Source organism: Lepidothrix coronata, unplaced genomic scaffold, assembly GCF_001604755.1.
Source record: "Lepidothrix coronata isolate B3197 unplaced genomic scaffold, Lepidothrix_coronata-1.0 Scaffold41, whole genome shotgun sequence".
Taxonomy (NCBI): Eukaryota; Metazoa; Chordata; class Aves; order Passeriformes; family Pipridae; genus Lepidothrix; species Lepidothrix coronata.
Genome location: NW_016690221.1, coordinates 5,302,905 through 5,319,716, shown reverse-complemented (window position 1 = coordinate 5,319,716; position 16,812 = coordinate 5,302,905). Strand labels below are relative to the sequence as shown.

The following is a 16,812-nucleotide window of genomic DNA, read 5'->3' as shown; positions in this document are numbered from 1 at the left end:
CTTTGTTTGAGAAAGTAGCTTTTTATTTATAGACCTCGTGATGATAACAAAATACAAATTAACTTTTAATGGCTGCTATTGTGTTTCCTCAGATTTATCAGAAAACAAGGACTGGATCGGCTTTTCCTGGAATGCGATACCCACATGTGGCGCCTGGGGGACCGGAAGATCCCAGAAGGAATCACAGTTGATGGAGGGTCAGACTGGTTTCTCCTAAACAGGAAGTTTGTGGAGTATGTGACTTTTTCTAATGATGACTTGGTAACAAAGATGAAGAGGTTTTACTCGTACACGCTGCTCCCTGCTGAGGTATGTGAATCCAGAGCAATCGCTCTCTGTGTTCAAACCTGCAGTGTTTGTGCTTGTCCCAAAGATCATCAGAATCAGAGGGGCTTTCACCTGATTTTGGTGGGCTTTGAAACATCCCACAGGGCGTAATGAGAATTTTACTCCCATCACAAGTCCTTTAGGGTTAGAAAATCTTTTGCAGTTGTTTATTGCTTTGTTTGTTTGTGGGACTTTTTTGCAAGGAATGGCTTTGTTTTATCCTTCTAAGCCTATTAATCTGTTACTGAACAACCAAAAATCCAGCTGTCCTTTGCTTGCAAATTGTTCCTGCACAAAGCTTTTGAAGGATATTAGAGATGGCGAATTGTCTTCATAAGTAGCTTTTCTTGCTGTTATCCAGCCCTTTTCTTTAAAAATATAAACCCTACAAACAAAGGTTTATTGTTCCGTTCAAAACTCAGCTGGAAGGCACAGTCACAAATCATTTAGATCACTCACGAATGGCTCTGGCTACAAGTGATGCAGAAGGGGAGCACACACGAGGATGAGTTTTTGTCTGGCACGCAGCAGTGTGTCCGGGAATGTGCGTTATCTGCAAGTAGAGCACAGAGCCTGGCGGGTTGTCGGGCTGTACTTCACCTGCCTCAGCAGGTACGTTACTCCCCTGGCTTGTCAGGCTCTGCTCCCAGAGCGTGTAGCACTCAGCCATCCCAAGGAAGACCTGGTTGCCTGTCTTTAAAATAATAGCTTCCTTGGCTCCTGAACATTCCCAGGGATTGATGAGACCAATCTTTCAAATCTAAGCTCATTAGCTTGTGGTAGAGCACAGAAATTGTCATCTTTTGGTAGGGGTTTATTATTCCACACACATGTTGAATAATCTTCTTTTAATCCCATTTCTGTTAAAAATCACTTTTTTTCTCAACTCTGATAACCTTTTCATCCATTATCTAGAGAAATTTCTGTATTGCTATAAAAGGATACAGGGCAATGGGTAATTGGGTAGGTTTTTTTTTTCCCCCTCTCGCTTGAATGAGAATGGATGCCTTTATGGGTTTAACCAAACAGTTCAAGCATAAAATCCATATTCACTGAGCTGTCATTTAACATTAAAAAGGGTAGGGGGATTATTTGGGGGCCAGCCACGCTAATGTTGTGCTGGTTATTTATAGATCCTACTGTTGCTGATTTTAAAGAGAAGTCACTGCTCCAAAAATGGTCTCTTCCAGGGCTAAATTTGATGATATTCCATAGCTTTTTTCTACAAGGTTTTCTTTGCAAGATACATAGCTGGTTTCTTAAAACCACCCTGCCTTCACTGACCTGTTAACCTGCTATATCAGTCCCCATTACACATGATTTATGTAATAGCTGATATTATGATGATATAATTAGGGTAGCCCAATAGGAATTCCACGCTGCCATGAGTCAGCAAGTAAAGACTTACAATATCAGACGTAAATGCAGGAGGCAAAATGTCCTTTTGGTGCCTAGGGTGAACTGTGTATTTCAGAACAAGGCCACTCAACTAGCAATGCATTTCAGAGTGCTGGTGGTAGAGACAGCCACAGAAGAGTTGTCTGGGACTGTATAATTTTCATAGTAACTGGGGTGATGGTGTAGCTTTGAGAATTGTCTTAGGAAACAACTTGAGATATATTATTAGCACATTGCTCAGGAAAACAGTCCTAAATCTATTAGACCAGACAGTAACTTACAGACAAGTAATAATGGGAATTTCTTAGAATTGCTCATACAGCTGAAATATAAATAAAATAATTGCTGACACTGCGACCTTTCCAGGAGTCCTTTGGACTCCCAGTGCACAAAGCTGCTCATTGCAGAAGTGCAGGTTTTCTGTGCCAGGTATTTGGAGCAAGGCCTCAGCTGTGTATTATTATAGTTTGGTTGGGTCTGTAGTGTGTAGTGACTTTTTCATGCTCTATGGAATCCATACACAGAGAGCACATTTCATATATGGCAGAACAATAGAGCTTGTTAATTCTGTCATTTCAAACGAAGATGAGTCACCTGCATTAGGTTTGGGCCCATGGGCTGAAGTGAAGGAGAGAAAATGGAAGTTTGAGGAGCTAAATACAGTGATCTGCTCTGCCTTTCTTGCAGTCCTTCTTTCACACTGTTCTGGAGAACAGCCCATACTGTGACTCTATGGTGGACAACAACTTGCGCATCACGAACTGGAATCGTAAACTCGGTTGCAAGTGTCAATACAAGCACATTGTTGACTGGTGTGGCTGTTCACCTAATGACTTCAAACCAGCAGACTTTCACCGATTCCAGGTAACTGAACATAACCTGAAAGAGGGTCTTCTCCCTCTGCTGGGGTGTGGAGAGCCAGCTGGCTGCATGGCTGCAGCAGGGAATGGGAAGGGAAGCTTTTACTCCATCAGTCAGGTGGAGAAAGAGAGGTGAAGAAGCTCTGATCTTGATTTCAGGAGAACAAAAGATTGGCTCTCCTGTGTTTTGGCCCTTGAGACATATTACTTGCACAGTAAAGTCACAAAGCAACTCTTTGGGCTACTTAGCATTGGTAATCTGCTGGGCTAGAAAGATGGGAAGCTTGACACATCTCTCACGATACCACTAGTACTTGGTAACTCTTGTGATTTTCTTGCAAAGTTTCAGCTCAGGTGCTTTCATGATTTCATTAAACTCCCAGCTTTCAGTGTTAAGCAATGTTTATCATCTTTAAAAAAAACTTAGAAGTTGACTAGTGTGCCTGCTAGAGACTTACATAGCACAAGACAAATTCATTTTCATGATCATATTCATCAGCATTAGTGTTCATTTTGTTGTTTTGGGAGCCTTAGTCATGAGGTTTTGATCACCCAGGTTTGGCAATACTGCCTTAAAAAGTGTAATCAGTTCCTTTGTGATAGTTTCCTCAAGCCAGACATGAGAACAAATCCTGTGCTTAAGGGTGCACTCAGTCTCAAGGCTGTATCTGGCCTGTGTATCTTTTATTAAGAATGAACAGCCTCTTGTTTCAAGGTCACCAGATTTGCAATTCCATCCCTGCAGCTCCTTGGGCTTCCCTGCATAAAGCATATTTGTTCAGGCTTTGTGTGGGATGGGGAATGTGTTACCCTACAGCACAGAAATGATGACTGCTCTGAACAGATCTTTACTGTAATGTGCCTACCAGACACACTTGAAGTCAGTGACACAGGCACTCACAAAAAGAGCAAATGAGATGTTATCTAAGAGAGGCTCTGCTGCCCTTACCACCAAGCCCAGGAAAGTCTCCAGCACAAAATAAATGGCAAGTCTTAAAAAACTTCTGCCAGACTGCAGAGCCTGACCTGCTCCAGGCTGTGAACCCACAACGATATTTCAGAAAACAATCAAGTAAACTGAGCTGGAAGGGAAAGTACAAAATTAGAATAGATGTAAAGGCAGCTTCTGACACTTGCCTGGTGAGAGAGCCCCTCACACAAACACAGGGCACCAGAAGGCTGGCTCACAGTTCTCACGGAGGCACAAAGAGAGCTGCAGAGGCACAGATCAGAGAGCCCACAGTATGTGCCCTCTCGGACTAAAACTGAGCATCCTCAAAAGAATTTTCCAACCATCTGGGGCACCCTTGAACTCCTTGGCACCTCAGAACCCATGCTCAAATATGAGCAAGGCAAAACAAAGACTTTTTTAAAGCTTATTGTAGTTGAGTAGCATATAAAGCAGTAATATGCTCAAGATTGTGTCAAGTGCAGGGCAAAAATCTGTGCAGGACCACTGAGAGGTTGAGAAACCTCAGCCATAGATGGCAGCTCTCCCAGAGTCCTCTTACCACCTCCTAGCAGCAAATCCATGCACAGAAAATGCTGCTCTGCCTCTTCTGAGCCCCTGTGTCACACAATGGTTTGTTCCCTGCCTAACAGGTGCCAGTGCTGCACCGTCTCCAGGCTAACAGAGGGTTTAGAAAGCATTCCACACTGCTCTGGCACTTGAGAGCCTTCCAGAGCAAGGCAGCAGGGGGAGGCTGTTGGTATGAAGGGATTGACACAGCTGTGTTTTTGTTGTGTAACTATGTAGTTTTTTACCTGACCCTTAACATCACTCCTAACAATGAATGGGCACAAAGGTGACCCTATAAGTGATCTGTGCCCATGGAGAGAACCAGTTCATGTCCTCAGCTCCAACCCATGGCTTAGGACAAAGTGTCATGGCCAAAAATGGGAACTCACTCAGTGTCTTTTCCTGTCGTATCCCAACAGCAGACTGCCAGGCCAACTTTCTTTGCCCGCAAATTTGAAGCTATAGTGAACCAAGAGATAATTGGCCAGCTGGACTATTACTTGTACGGCAACTACCCGTCCGGCACGCCCGGCCTGCGGGCCTACTGGGAGAACGTGTACGACGAGCCCGACGGGGTGCAGACCCTCAGCGACGTGGCCCTCACCATGTACCACGCCTTCTCCCGCCTGGGCCTGCGCAGAGCCGAGACCTCCTTCCACGCTGCTGGAGACAACAGCTGCCGGTTAGTCTGGGCCTGCCTTGTCTTGGGTGTCTCAGGGGATGCTGACCGGGCTGCCGAGCTCCCGGGGATGTTGGTTCTACTCGGCCGTGCTGGCTGGAACCCGCCCTCACAAACAGGGCCAGGCAGCTGCAAGTGCACAGCACTTATTTCCAGGAGTATTTATGTCCATAATAAAGCATTGGTTATTCTGGGTTGACATTATGTGACCTGTTTGCTGCACTTTTAAGGAGCTACTTTCCGGCCTGATGAAGACTGACAGGATCCAGTTGGGCAGTGCTACCCCCACTGCTACGTTTTCCTTGATTAATTTCAGCAAGTGTATTATAGCCACAGCTCCTAAACCCTCCGTGTGATTGCAGCAGAGGTCATGTTCACCTCTATTATGCTTACCAAGAGCAGAGGACAGGATTTCAGAACTAATCTGAACACAGGCAGGTTAATGGTCCTTGCTTGTTTGTTCCCCTGGGAGCACACACGGAGTACACAGAGCTGCTTGTTTGGCTCAGTTTGCCTGCTTGGTGTAGCTGTCTGTGCCAAAAGTGCTGCAACTGGTAGGATCTATTAACATCAAATACATAAAATGTATTAATATATAAATATAATTTATAAATATATATATCAAATGAAGTTCCATATTCTTTAAAGGGAAATTTCCCCTATATTCTAGATTCCTTTTTCACCTATAAGCCTAGCAAAGAACAATTCAGTCTAAAAGAGATTTGAAACAAGAATTCCCGGAGTTAGACTTGCACAGAAAAGGCTCTCTTCATGGTAGATGTTTGCTGCCTGCAAACACACCTGAAGCTGTTTACATTCAAAGCAGAGAGGGTTCATCTTTTAAAGTCTTACTTTACCGTCTCTTAATTCATTCTTCAGAATGTATTTCTGGACCCTGCCTTTTTTTTTTCCTAACAGAAAACACAGCCTAAGTCAGCAACACTGAAGACATCCCCTTGTTCTTTGATGGATGGACGTTGCCCCTCTTGTGTTCTTGAGAGGGAACCAAATGTGCCTTGACCTTCCTAAATTAGTCATGGAAGTGCTGAGCAATGTCCCATTTAGAAAGATGTGGCAATAAGTGCTCCAGATTCCTATTAGAGTTTTGTCAGTGAAGGTTACCGGTGCAAAGCAATAAAAGATCAATAACAATTAGATAGAAATAATCACTAGTAGCATGCCTTCCTTATATGAAATAAAGGCAGACCTAAAGAAGTGCTGGGTCATTTGTCCCACAGAGTGAAGCCAACAGAGAGGATGGGGGCTATGTGTAACCAGCACTGAAAGAATTTGACAATTACTTCTGTGCTTATTCCTTTTGCCAGTGTTCTGACGCTGATTTACATCAATTATCGATATCTTTTCTGAGGAACTTTCCATTGCACAGGAGCTCAAGGTGCTTTTCAAGCTTGCTCAGATTATAGATAGGGACATCATGTCACCCACTGCTGATTGCAGCTGTCCCCAGAATAAAGCATGGCTCCTTTACAGCAGGCTGGAGCCTCATGAAACAGTGCAGGGAGGAATTGCACTGTGATATGGAGTGGAGGCTTCATTTTCATACCTACCTGAGCCCCCTCGAAACACTGTGAGTCAGCATCCAATTTAAATCACAGAAAGGTGGATATTCCTCAGGTTTATGATTCACGTCTCTTCGATACTACGTTGTCTTTCTAGGTGTATGCATATATACCTTTCCTCTTTCCCTCCAGTGATTTTGCATGTCTCTAACACAGTAATGGCAGGGATGTATTTGGGCTGAGCACCTCGACAGTGTTCCTTTGCTGCTGGGGCTACAGCAGCACCGAGTCAGCTGATCCTGCAGTCACCACCCCAGCTCATTTCACACCGCTGCTGGCACTGCAAGGAAAGCTGCTACTGCTTCAGATCACATTTGGAGTCAGTCCCTGCTGCCTCCTGCAGCAGCACAGGAGATATTTATAAGAGAAGCTGCCCTGCACACTTTTCTAACGAGGGCCAGCTCACAGCCTCAGGAAGCCGTGCCCCCCGCAGACTGCTTGGGCACCAAATGAGATTGCGTATCAGCATCTTCTCTTGGAGCAACATTAATGTGTGATTGAGGTTTAATTTATTTCTTCCATCTCTAGGCATTTTTACTCACTGCTGCCAAGAGGCAATTTACTCAGACTATTTCAAGGATATTGTAAATATTTGCTGCTGCACACATATAAAACAGGAGGACTCAGTACTCAGAACAGAAGTTAGGTTGTTGGTCGTATTGGCTGCGTAGCTTTGCTGTGTTTTTGCTCAGTCCATCAGTGTTTGTACCCTGTCTTCTTATGTTTATTTCTCAAGCTCTGGAGACTTCCTTCTGGGTGTTGCTGGCCTCGTGCAATGGAAAAGCTTCATTGGTCAACTCCTCTTACTGCTCATGTCTTGAGCTGTGGTAACAAGCACGAGGAGTCAGACTTAGCTGACTTACTGGGAAGGTGTGATACTGGGTGGTTCAACTTGTTTTGCAGTTAATGTCAGTGCTGCAAAGTAGTAAAATATTTCTGAGCTATGAATAACACATTTTTAATTATTTATACATCCGTATGTACCCAAACATTGTTACGGGAGTTTCTGAGACTATAGCAGACAATTGACCATACAGTTTATTATTTGAAGCTGTGAACACAATACCTTTAAATCTGAACTGTAATCAAACGCCCCCAAATCTCCCAATGATAGGTTTTGCCTGGTTGTTTGACCTTTTATCAGTTTGGGTTTTTTTAAATCTCAAGTCTTTAAGGCATGCGGGGTTTATTTCCTAAAATATAGGAAAATGGGGGCTGGATCCTGGTGTCCTTGGCTGCAGTGCCACCCTAAAGAGCCGTGCCCTTGGGGAAGGGGTTTGGGAATGGAGGGGGCTCAGGGCTGATGCTCAGCCTTGCAGCATTCCATGCTTTCCCACATGGGCAGGCACTGACCCTGCTGGGGCAGGAAAGGTGGCAGCTGAAGCACAGGCACGTTGCTGGGGTATCCTTTCTCCTACAGTTTATCCGAGCAAACAGTGCTGCACAGCCTCGTGATCTGTGTGTATCTCTGGGTGGCACTTTCTACCCAGAAGAGGTGCTTAGGGAGGGGAGTTCTCTGGCACACAGAGGGACCTCCTAAAGAGCTTAGAGCTGTGGATATGCTCTAAATGAGCATATATTCTTAGTAACATTTCTTTTACGTTTCGGGGTAATCAGAACAGCCTAAGAATATATGATAATGAGTCATGAACACATTTGAAATGTCTTAATGTACAGTGGTGGATTTTCTAGTTAAAATTAATGCTTCTTAAGCCATTAGCTGCAAGTAAATGGAGATTTCATGTCTCTCTTGTGTAACTGATGAGTGATGTGCGTGTGCTGTTTTACAGATACTACCCCATGGGCCATCCAGTTTCCGTCCACCTTTACTTCCTTGCTGACCGTTTCCAAGGCTTCCTGATCAGGCACCACGCAACCAATTTGGCTGTCAGTAAACTAGAAACTTTGGAAACGTGGGTGATGCCCAAGAAAGTCTTCAAGATCGCAAGTCCACCGAGCGATTTTGGAAGGTTGCAGTTCTCAGAGGTAAGTGTTTGTAGCCCCCCATGAGCCTCTGGCATCAAGAGATTGCATACCAATTCAGCAGCCCTTGGGAACTGTATTCCATGTAAATTTTAGGTGAGAGTGGCTGTCTAGCACAATGCACATCCTCTTCACAGGAGATACTGTTGCCAGGTCAGACCTGTGCTCAAGCCTCACTTCTTACCTTACTCAGAGTTTCCTCACTCCTTTCTGTTTTCAGAATAAATTGAAGGCCTTTGGTGTCGTAAAAAGGACTCAGTAACTTACTTAGAAGTTTTGCAGCCATCATTGTTATAAGTGCTGTGAATGGCAACTGGGGAAAATGTCATGTTTCTGCAACTCCAGGTGTGAATGGTGATGTCTTTAAACGTTTCTCTCAAGATTATACTGAAAAAAAATTCATAAAATTAGTGATAGTCAGGTATCAATGCCACATGGGAGCAGAATATCGATGTTGTAACACAAAAGAGAAAATTATCACAGCAGTGACTGAGATTTCCCCCAAATCCTGTCATTTTTTTCTAGGAATTTTTCTCAGCATCTGACAGAGTGTAAAAAATGTACCCTAAAATATATCAGGAAAGTTGACCACTAATACAACCTGACATCTGTGTTCTGTTTTAAAGATACAACTGCCTGAGCAGTTAATTTCATGATTTTTCTTGTTAAGCCACAAATTTCAATTAAGGTATAAAATTGATTGAACAAATGTGTTCTAGTCATTATGGCTAAGTCCATAAATTACCATCTTCTTGGGCAATTAAGAAACGCCTAGGTGGGATTCAGTGTTTTGGTGTGCATGGCAAATCCATGACACTAATGTGCCATTAAAGAGATGGATGGAAAGTGTGCTTCATTTATCAATGTGTCTGATGGTAGGCTTGCCATTTCATGCAGTGATAAATGGTCATACAAGCCTTAATTCTTGTGATTTGTAGGAGTATTTCTGCTGTTTATTTAGTACTTTTAATCTCGCTTTCATCCTGATGCCTGCTCTGGGTCCTCTTTTAGAATGCAATGGCAGCAGTGACAGAGTTTTTTCTAACAGTATGATAGAACGGAATATATTGATCTTGGTATTCTGGAACTCAAAAATAATTAGAAAGAACATATCTGACTTCATTGCAGTTGTAGGGAGGAAGCTAACCTGAGACCAGAATTTACTCACTGGCCACTTGCCAGGTCCCCCCTGGCCACAGGGCACCTTTTTTCCCTCAGACCAGTCCTGCAGCAAAGCATGAGCCTGCCTGACAGACATCCTGCAGCAGCAGTGCCCCGGGGCAGCCTCCCCTGGCGTGGCGGTGCCCACAGCTCTGTGGGGTGTGTCGCCCTGCAGGGAGGATCCCTGGATCCCATGGGACTAAGGAGCTGCTCCTCACAGCCTCACAGACTGGTCTGTGAGCAGCCCCACAGGAACTCCTGTTGCAGGGAAGCCATGTGAGTGCAAAGCATGGGAAGAATTTAATCACCAGTGAGCTTTTTTCAGGATAAGGAAATATTTTCTTCTGTTTGAAACTCACAAAAAGAGTTTTCGTGGCTGCTTACTTGTTTTCATTATATGTTCTCACCTAAACTCTTTAATTGTCCTCTCCTTTTATAGATGATTCATATTTTAAAAGACCAGGAGGTACAAAGTAAATCATTTAATCTTTTCTTAATTGTTTATTTTACTATCTGCCTTCCCTTGGCCTGCACGGATCTCTGCCTCTGAGCCAAATTATTCTCTCAGTTACCCTGGTATAAATCCAGCATTAACTTCTTCAGCTTCAGTGTGGCTGGAAAGCTCTGATCTGCTACAGCTGATTAAAATACCACTGCTTTGTCAAAGTCCAGTGAGTGGAAAACAAACTTAGCAGTTTAGCTAAGATGGGAGGGCATTAGTGTTCACAGAAATGAGAATTAAGACTTGTGCTTATTGGGACATAGAACTGCTGGTTCTTCAACAACTTTCACCCCATGATCTGACAGGAATTTAAAAGCTGAATGGGGCTGTTTTATCTGGGAGCTTTCTTCCCTCTCCCAGCTCATACCAGCGGGACCAGCAGGAAGAGCACAAATATGCTGCATTGAGTGTGCTCCCGAGTGTATTTGTGACCTTGATGCACAACTGAGATTGCAGCAGAGATGATGGGATCTCTCCAGTCAGTGCTTCCTGCCCTCTGCTCCTCTGCTTTGCTTCTCAGACTTTGCCTCCCGAGGAGCAGATTTCACCACACACCATGGAGAGACGAGTGGAAAGAAATGGGCCAGCTGGGCTGCCCCACGACTGGTGGGTTAATGACAGTGTTCTGCACTCAACCTTGGGCTCAGTAAAGTAAAATAAACTTAGAGGAAATCCAAGAGAGATGATTTCCAAGTGTGAAACTCCCGCACCTCCTAAAATTGGCTTGTGCACAATGCACACAGTATGTGTCCTGCCAGCCTGGGTTCGGGCAACTTTTCCAAGGAGGGCAGGAGATTTATTTGCTGTGCAGAACCAAAAGTCTCGGCTCCCTGTCTATCAGATGAACACTAAGTTCATTTCTGGTCTTGTTAAGACTTGTGATTCATCACAGAAAATAAAATAAACTAGGTGGCAGGCAATTAGTGTGTATTGTGTGAACCTAATGGTCCTGTTTGTGGTGAGCAATGAGACACAAACCCATAATCAAGGCATAATTTATCTTGGGAAAATTTTATCTTAGGACCAAATGGATAGAAACAGAAGTTTTAAGCCAATGAGACATTTCCAGCTTTCCAAACATACCCTGTGCACAGCCCAAACTAATGGTGATTAAAATAGTGATGTGAAAAATGTCCGTTTCTGTGCCACATCCCTTCATAATTTATTAGATTTTCATTACTGCTCGATTCCATCCTATACTTTGTGTATTCCATTTGAAAGTGAAAGCCTACTAACAATGTTTTAAGAGGCTGTGAAAATTATTATAGGACTGTAGTATCTCTTGCCCTGTAAAATCAGACATCTCGATCCTGGGAACTCAGCTGTGTAAAGTTCAAGGGAAGAGGTATGAACCTCTAACCAGTGCTTTAAGTAAAATTCCCTATAAAATACTGTGCTTCTAAAAGCAGCTGTACTGCAAGCTGAGCAGCTTGGGAAAGTATGTCCCCAGCTGGAAACCAGACATAAAGGGCAGATCCCGTGAGAAGATGCGTACAGCTCCCTGCCTTTCCCTTCCCCGAGGTGCCTGTGGAGCCTTGGTGTGAGCCCTGGCTTTGGGGCACATGGGGGTTTGGGGTGCCTGAGTGCCTTTGTGTTGCCCTGTGTCCTCCTTTTTGTTGCCCTGTGTCCTCCTTTTTGTTGCCCTGTGCCCTCCTTTTGGTTCTGTGCTGTTGTTTCATGGACCTGCACACCCTGACAGCGGTGTGACAGGCTCTCATGGGAGGCAATTGTCCTTTCCTTCTCTCTTCCCCAGCCCTTTGGCTGTAACTTTTGGTTTGCATTAGGGAGCCCAATACCACGCTTGCACAAAGCTTAGCAAACCAGACAATGATTTTGTTATATTTTTTCCCCAAAAGCAACCTTAGCTCTTTTACAGAGCACTCTAATAAATAAACCTTTGTGCATGTGAACACGACTCAACATCTTTTGTGCAACCTGGTGTTGAGCAGTGTCACCTGGAGGCTGGAGCAAGGGGACTGTAACTTTCTGATTTCTTTTCCCAGGGATGAAAGGCTAAAGAGAGGGGAAATAGTTGGATGTCAGGAATGAACGTTTAATTTTCGAGGATGAAGTAAGTTTTCTTCAAGGAGTTCTTCAGTAAGAAATATCGAATGTAGTGGAAAGAGCTTCCTTACAGGCTTTTCTTTGCCCAGGAGGGTGTAGATTTGTTTCACGTTTTGTGGCTTTATTTCCAGGTCTCTTGAGCACCGGTAGGTGTGACATGGCTGCACTCAGTGAAGGTTGGCAGAGTAGATAATAAGATCTGGTCAGGAAATTTTCTTTCTCAGCTTATTTCCATATATATTCAGTCAGTCTTGTCAGGAGAGTACGCACTGACAGCTCCTCGAGGCAGTCGATGCCTGGGTCTGATATCTGGGCTACGCTGTCTGGTTTGATTAGCTGGTGTGCTGGGTGAAATACCTCTGAAATACCAGAAATGCTGTGTTGATTGCAGAGTAGTGGAAGGCTCATTTTGTCTCATATTCTGCAGTGTCATAGTCCAGTAGGAAGAATTCATATGATGACAGATGGTTTTAGGATGGTAGGGTTTTATTTTACTGACCTTGTAGCTTTTTGCTTTCAGTCCTCCTGTAATTTGTCTGCCAACCACAGGGATTTATTTAGAAGGGACTGGAGACTGGACAGTTTCCAGTACAGGTATCAGTAGTAATAGGCATCAGGTAATTGTTATGTTTAGGGGATTTGTGGGGATTTTGGCATTATACTGGAATCACTTATTCTCATGAAATGAGATGAAATCAAGAAGAAAAATCTCTGAAGCAAATGAGCTACGCTTATTTCTTATGCTTTCGGGAAAGCAGGTTCTGACCATGCCTCTGTGAGGTGAAGCTTAGGGACAAGGACAACTCTGTGTTGGTGGAATCTGCAATATCCACATATATTCTGAAAGTGGGGATCCCTCCTGGGTGTGCATGGATCTCTAGAGGCCACTTGAGAGAATCATGTGGTTTCTGTACAGGGAACAAATCAACTCTTCAGTCATCTACACTGTCTGGAGATTAAGGCAAAAGAAGACCCGAAGGACTATGAGGGGTTTAATGGCAATAGCTTGTAAGTTTGTGTCGTCCCACAGGTTATGGGTGAACCACTGAAATTCATATAAAGAGCACTGAAATATGAAAGCTGCTAGGAAAAAGTCCATTAAATATTTACACTAGATTGTGAATCAGCTGGTTTACTGTTCCTTAGTGAATAAATAAAAAACAATGTCACTGTTATGACAGTAAGAAAAGAGATGACAAGAAATAACTTCCCACATCAGGCAGGCAGGGAGTGCAAGGAGACAGCATCTCATGGATGAATTGTAGTAAAGGACCTGATGTGACTTGTCCTAAAGTCAGCAGCAAAAGCTTCTTTCCTGGTCTTAGCAGTAGCTGGTTAGGTCTCTACTGCAGGTTCCATCTCTCATATGTGTAGTACATTTTCATGACCCAGGAGATGATGGGTCAAATTTTTTTTCTGTGCATAGCCTGTGTTCGGTCACTAGGCTTGGTCCCTTATGGACTGCTTCTGTGGAAGCAAGAGGGAGCTGCTATAGCCTGTTATGTCACCCTTAAGATAAAGAAAACCTTTTTATCCATCAAAAGTGGACCAAAAAAGCAAGCCTCGCATTCGAGGTTGTCTCACAATTTGTGTACACGCTGTACACAACATCTTAGGTTATGCTGCTGTCAGCTTTTATATGTACGTATAATTCATGTCATTAGAGAAACGTGATTTGTGTCTCTTGAGAGCCCTTATTTGACACAAGGGTCTGAGATGCTTACAGAGGTGATGCCAGCAGCAGTGTGTTCTTCCATTTCAGATTGGCACCGAATGGGACGCCAAGGAAAGGCTTTTCCGGAATTTTGGAGGACTCCTCGGGCCAACAGATGAGCCAGTGGGCATGCAGAAATGGGGAAAAGGCCCCAACGTCACTGTGACTGTCATCTGGGTGGATCCTATTAATGTAATTGCAGCAACATATGATATTCTTATTGAATCCAGTGCCGAATTTACTCAATACAAACCACCTCTGAATTTGCCCCTGCGACCCGGTGTCTGGACAATAAAAATTCTACACCACTGGGTACAGGTAGCTGAAACCAAATTCCTTGTTACTCCTCTCACCTTCTCCAATCAGCAGCCTATCAAACAAGGTAAGTTTTATCATTTGCTATAGGAATAATACAGTTATTGGGTCTGTACTCACTGTAAATGCTGCTGTTAAAAATGAAGTAGCACTCTATTGGAAAAGGATATAACAAAGGAATTTTATAGACACTAAATCAGAAGAAACTTCTGCACTAAGACAAGTAGAAGTGTCTATATCCAGTCTGTAAAACACAACCACTTTGAACAAAAGACTATTTATATCTTTAAAATATGCACAGTTCAGAATCCAGAGAACTTCAGACTCTCAGTAATCTAACAGCTATTGTAAAAACCATCATTTAGAAACAGAAAGAAAAATTGACCTTTCTGTGCTGCTTTTCATTCACATTTGCTCTTACAGAGTTACAGACGTTTAAACTGTTTTCATGACAAAGTTTGTGTGTTTAACAATGAAAGCATTAACACACAAAATGCTGAATTAGGCAAAATTACCCTAGGCCAGAGCTCACCTGGCATATTGTCAGGTCCAGGCATTCACTCTTGCCTGATACCTGCTCAGTACGTGCCAAGCAGTTGTTACAGAAATATCTATGGATACAGTCCTGGGATCAGACCCACGTTGACAAGTTTTAGAAAGAAACCTTTTTTTTTTTTCCCTGCGAGAGCAGCCCTGAGCCATCCAAATCCAGAGGTTGTTTTGGGGCTGCCAGTGTCTGCAGGCTTCAGCAGGAGTTTGCATGGCACAGGCATCATCTGAGTGCCAGGGTCTGCAGCCAGCGTCCAGGACACTGCTGGGAGAAGAGGGAATGTTTTACAGCCACACCTGTTATCTTATTCAGTAAGATCAAAACAAGCATGTTGCTCTGAATATCTTTACCATTCTTCTTAACGTGCACAAGTGCTTCCATCTGCCCAGTATTAATATTCATAACTTTAGACATCTTAAATTTGCTGGCTACATGAATGATCCTATTAAGTTTTCAGAAGTTCTTCTTCCTGACAGGGCAGCAAATAAACTGAGTCAGGCATTTACCTTCCAGCATAACGTGCTGCTTCTGTAATGCAAACACCAACAGACAACTGCTGAGAGCTAATGCAGCCCTTATCTCACTCAACAGGAGCTTGATTCCACACAGTTCCCAGCAGAAGAGCAAACTTACTGATTTCTGCTTCTAACATTTGGTGGCATCGTTTCTTAAGCATAAACTAAACCACCTCCAACCTGCTCTTGTTATTAGCTAATAGGCAGTGATAAATTGTGAACAAACACCATGTGTAGAAGGAATAAATTTTTAAAGTTTGAGGCAACCTGCTTCTAAATGCAGCTGTTACTGACTTGTCTCCTGAAAATTAATGAATTCCATGTTCTTTGGTAATTTAACTTCTAAGGCATAAATTGGACGGAAAACATGGCATGTAGCAAGTAACCTTGCTACTTTTGACTATAATGTGAGAGCCCCATGGGCAGGTAAACGTGTCTCAGACACTATGCCCACACTTTATGGTATAAAGGCAAAATTCCCTTTGGTCCAAACTCTGAGTCTGGAATAATTCCACTGAAGTGATGTAGTGATTCTGTATTGCCCGTTGATACACTGGGAGAAGATCTGGCTCGTATTTTTTGTTGAAGAACTTTGTTCATTCATATGGTAACTAGAATCTGCTACAGGAATGAAATATAAAGCTTGGGAACAATATTGTCTAGGAAAAAAGTCTCAGGAATGATTTGCTACTGATGATCTGATGTATAATCTCTAGATGATAGAGGCATGGAGGTAGAGAAGAAAATTAATTACAGGGGCAGGTGGTGACAACTCCACTGTAGTTAGAATTGTATTTACAATGCAAATTCCTGTTGCTTGGTTTTTAAGGCTTTCTGTCTCAGACACTACTGTGCTCTATGCAGGCAATTGTCATTTAGCTTTGATTTCCAGCTTTTGTCAGTTTGTCACCACTTTATTATTTAAATACATTTTTCTCTGCCAAGTAAAGGCATTTTGAGAGTATGACAGAAGAATTAGAACTCCTAAAAGAACGATTTCTGTTACTGTAAACAATGAAAAAGCTGCCAGAAATCTTCTAAAACGAAGGAATAGTATTCTTGTCTTAACATTTAAAATAAAACATACATCAGACTTAGCAAGGAGTTGTCAGCAGGGGAGGGGAATATGTTTTAACGGAGATTTTAAAATTTTGTTCTTCCAACCATCCTCCCTCACCACCACCACCAACCCCCACCCTCTTCCCCATGGAAAAAAAAAAAGCCCTTGTCAGAAAGATTGCCCTGGAAAGTAATTTGCTACTCCAGAAGCTTTTTGAATGACTGATAGTTTTCATACCTCTTTGCATGTAATTTCCTCAATAATAATTTGGGCCCCTCTGTCTCATACACTCCAGATGTAGAAACTGGAGCCCATGTACATAAAAATCTGTCCATGGTCTTGTGTGCAATTTGCTTGTGTCGTTCTGAAAAGCATTTGCACAAATCTGGCAGCAGCCACTAAAATCTTATATCTTGAGAACAAGGACACAACAACAATCCTGTATTTCCTAAATCAGTGCTCATCTACACATCACTTCAGCCCAGAGCACAACAAGGGAAAGTTGCTTTTGGTTTCCCAGTGTCATGAAGGGAAACACTTGCTCTTCTTTTGAATAATCAAAGTGAAACATGTTCGTTCCTGTAT

General features: G+C 43.1%; 1 protein-coding gene across 1 annotated transcript in view; it reads left to right on the top strand.

Moving 5' to 3' along the window:
* Positions 1-16,812, top strand: part of XYLT1 (xylosyltransferase 1) — a 140,839-nt gene that overhangs the window by 104,675 nt on the left and 19,352 nt on the right. Inside the window, exons 6-10 of the mRNA XM_017813615.1 lie at positions 93-309; positions 2,413-2,589; positions 4,524-4,786; positions 8,154-8,349; positions 13,836-14,169. Of these exons, the coding sequence (XP_017669104.1) occupies positions 93-309; positions 2,413-2,589; positions 4,524-4,786; positions 8,154-8,349; positions 13,836-14,169 (1,187 nt within the window). The remainder of the gene's footprint in view (positions 1-92; positions 310-2,412; positions 2,590-4,523; positions 4,787-8,153; positions 8,350-13,835; positions 14,170-16,812) is intronic.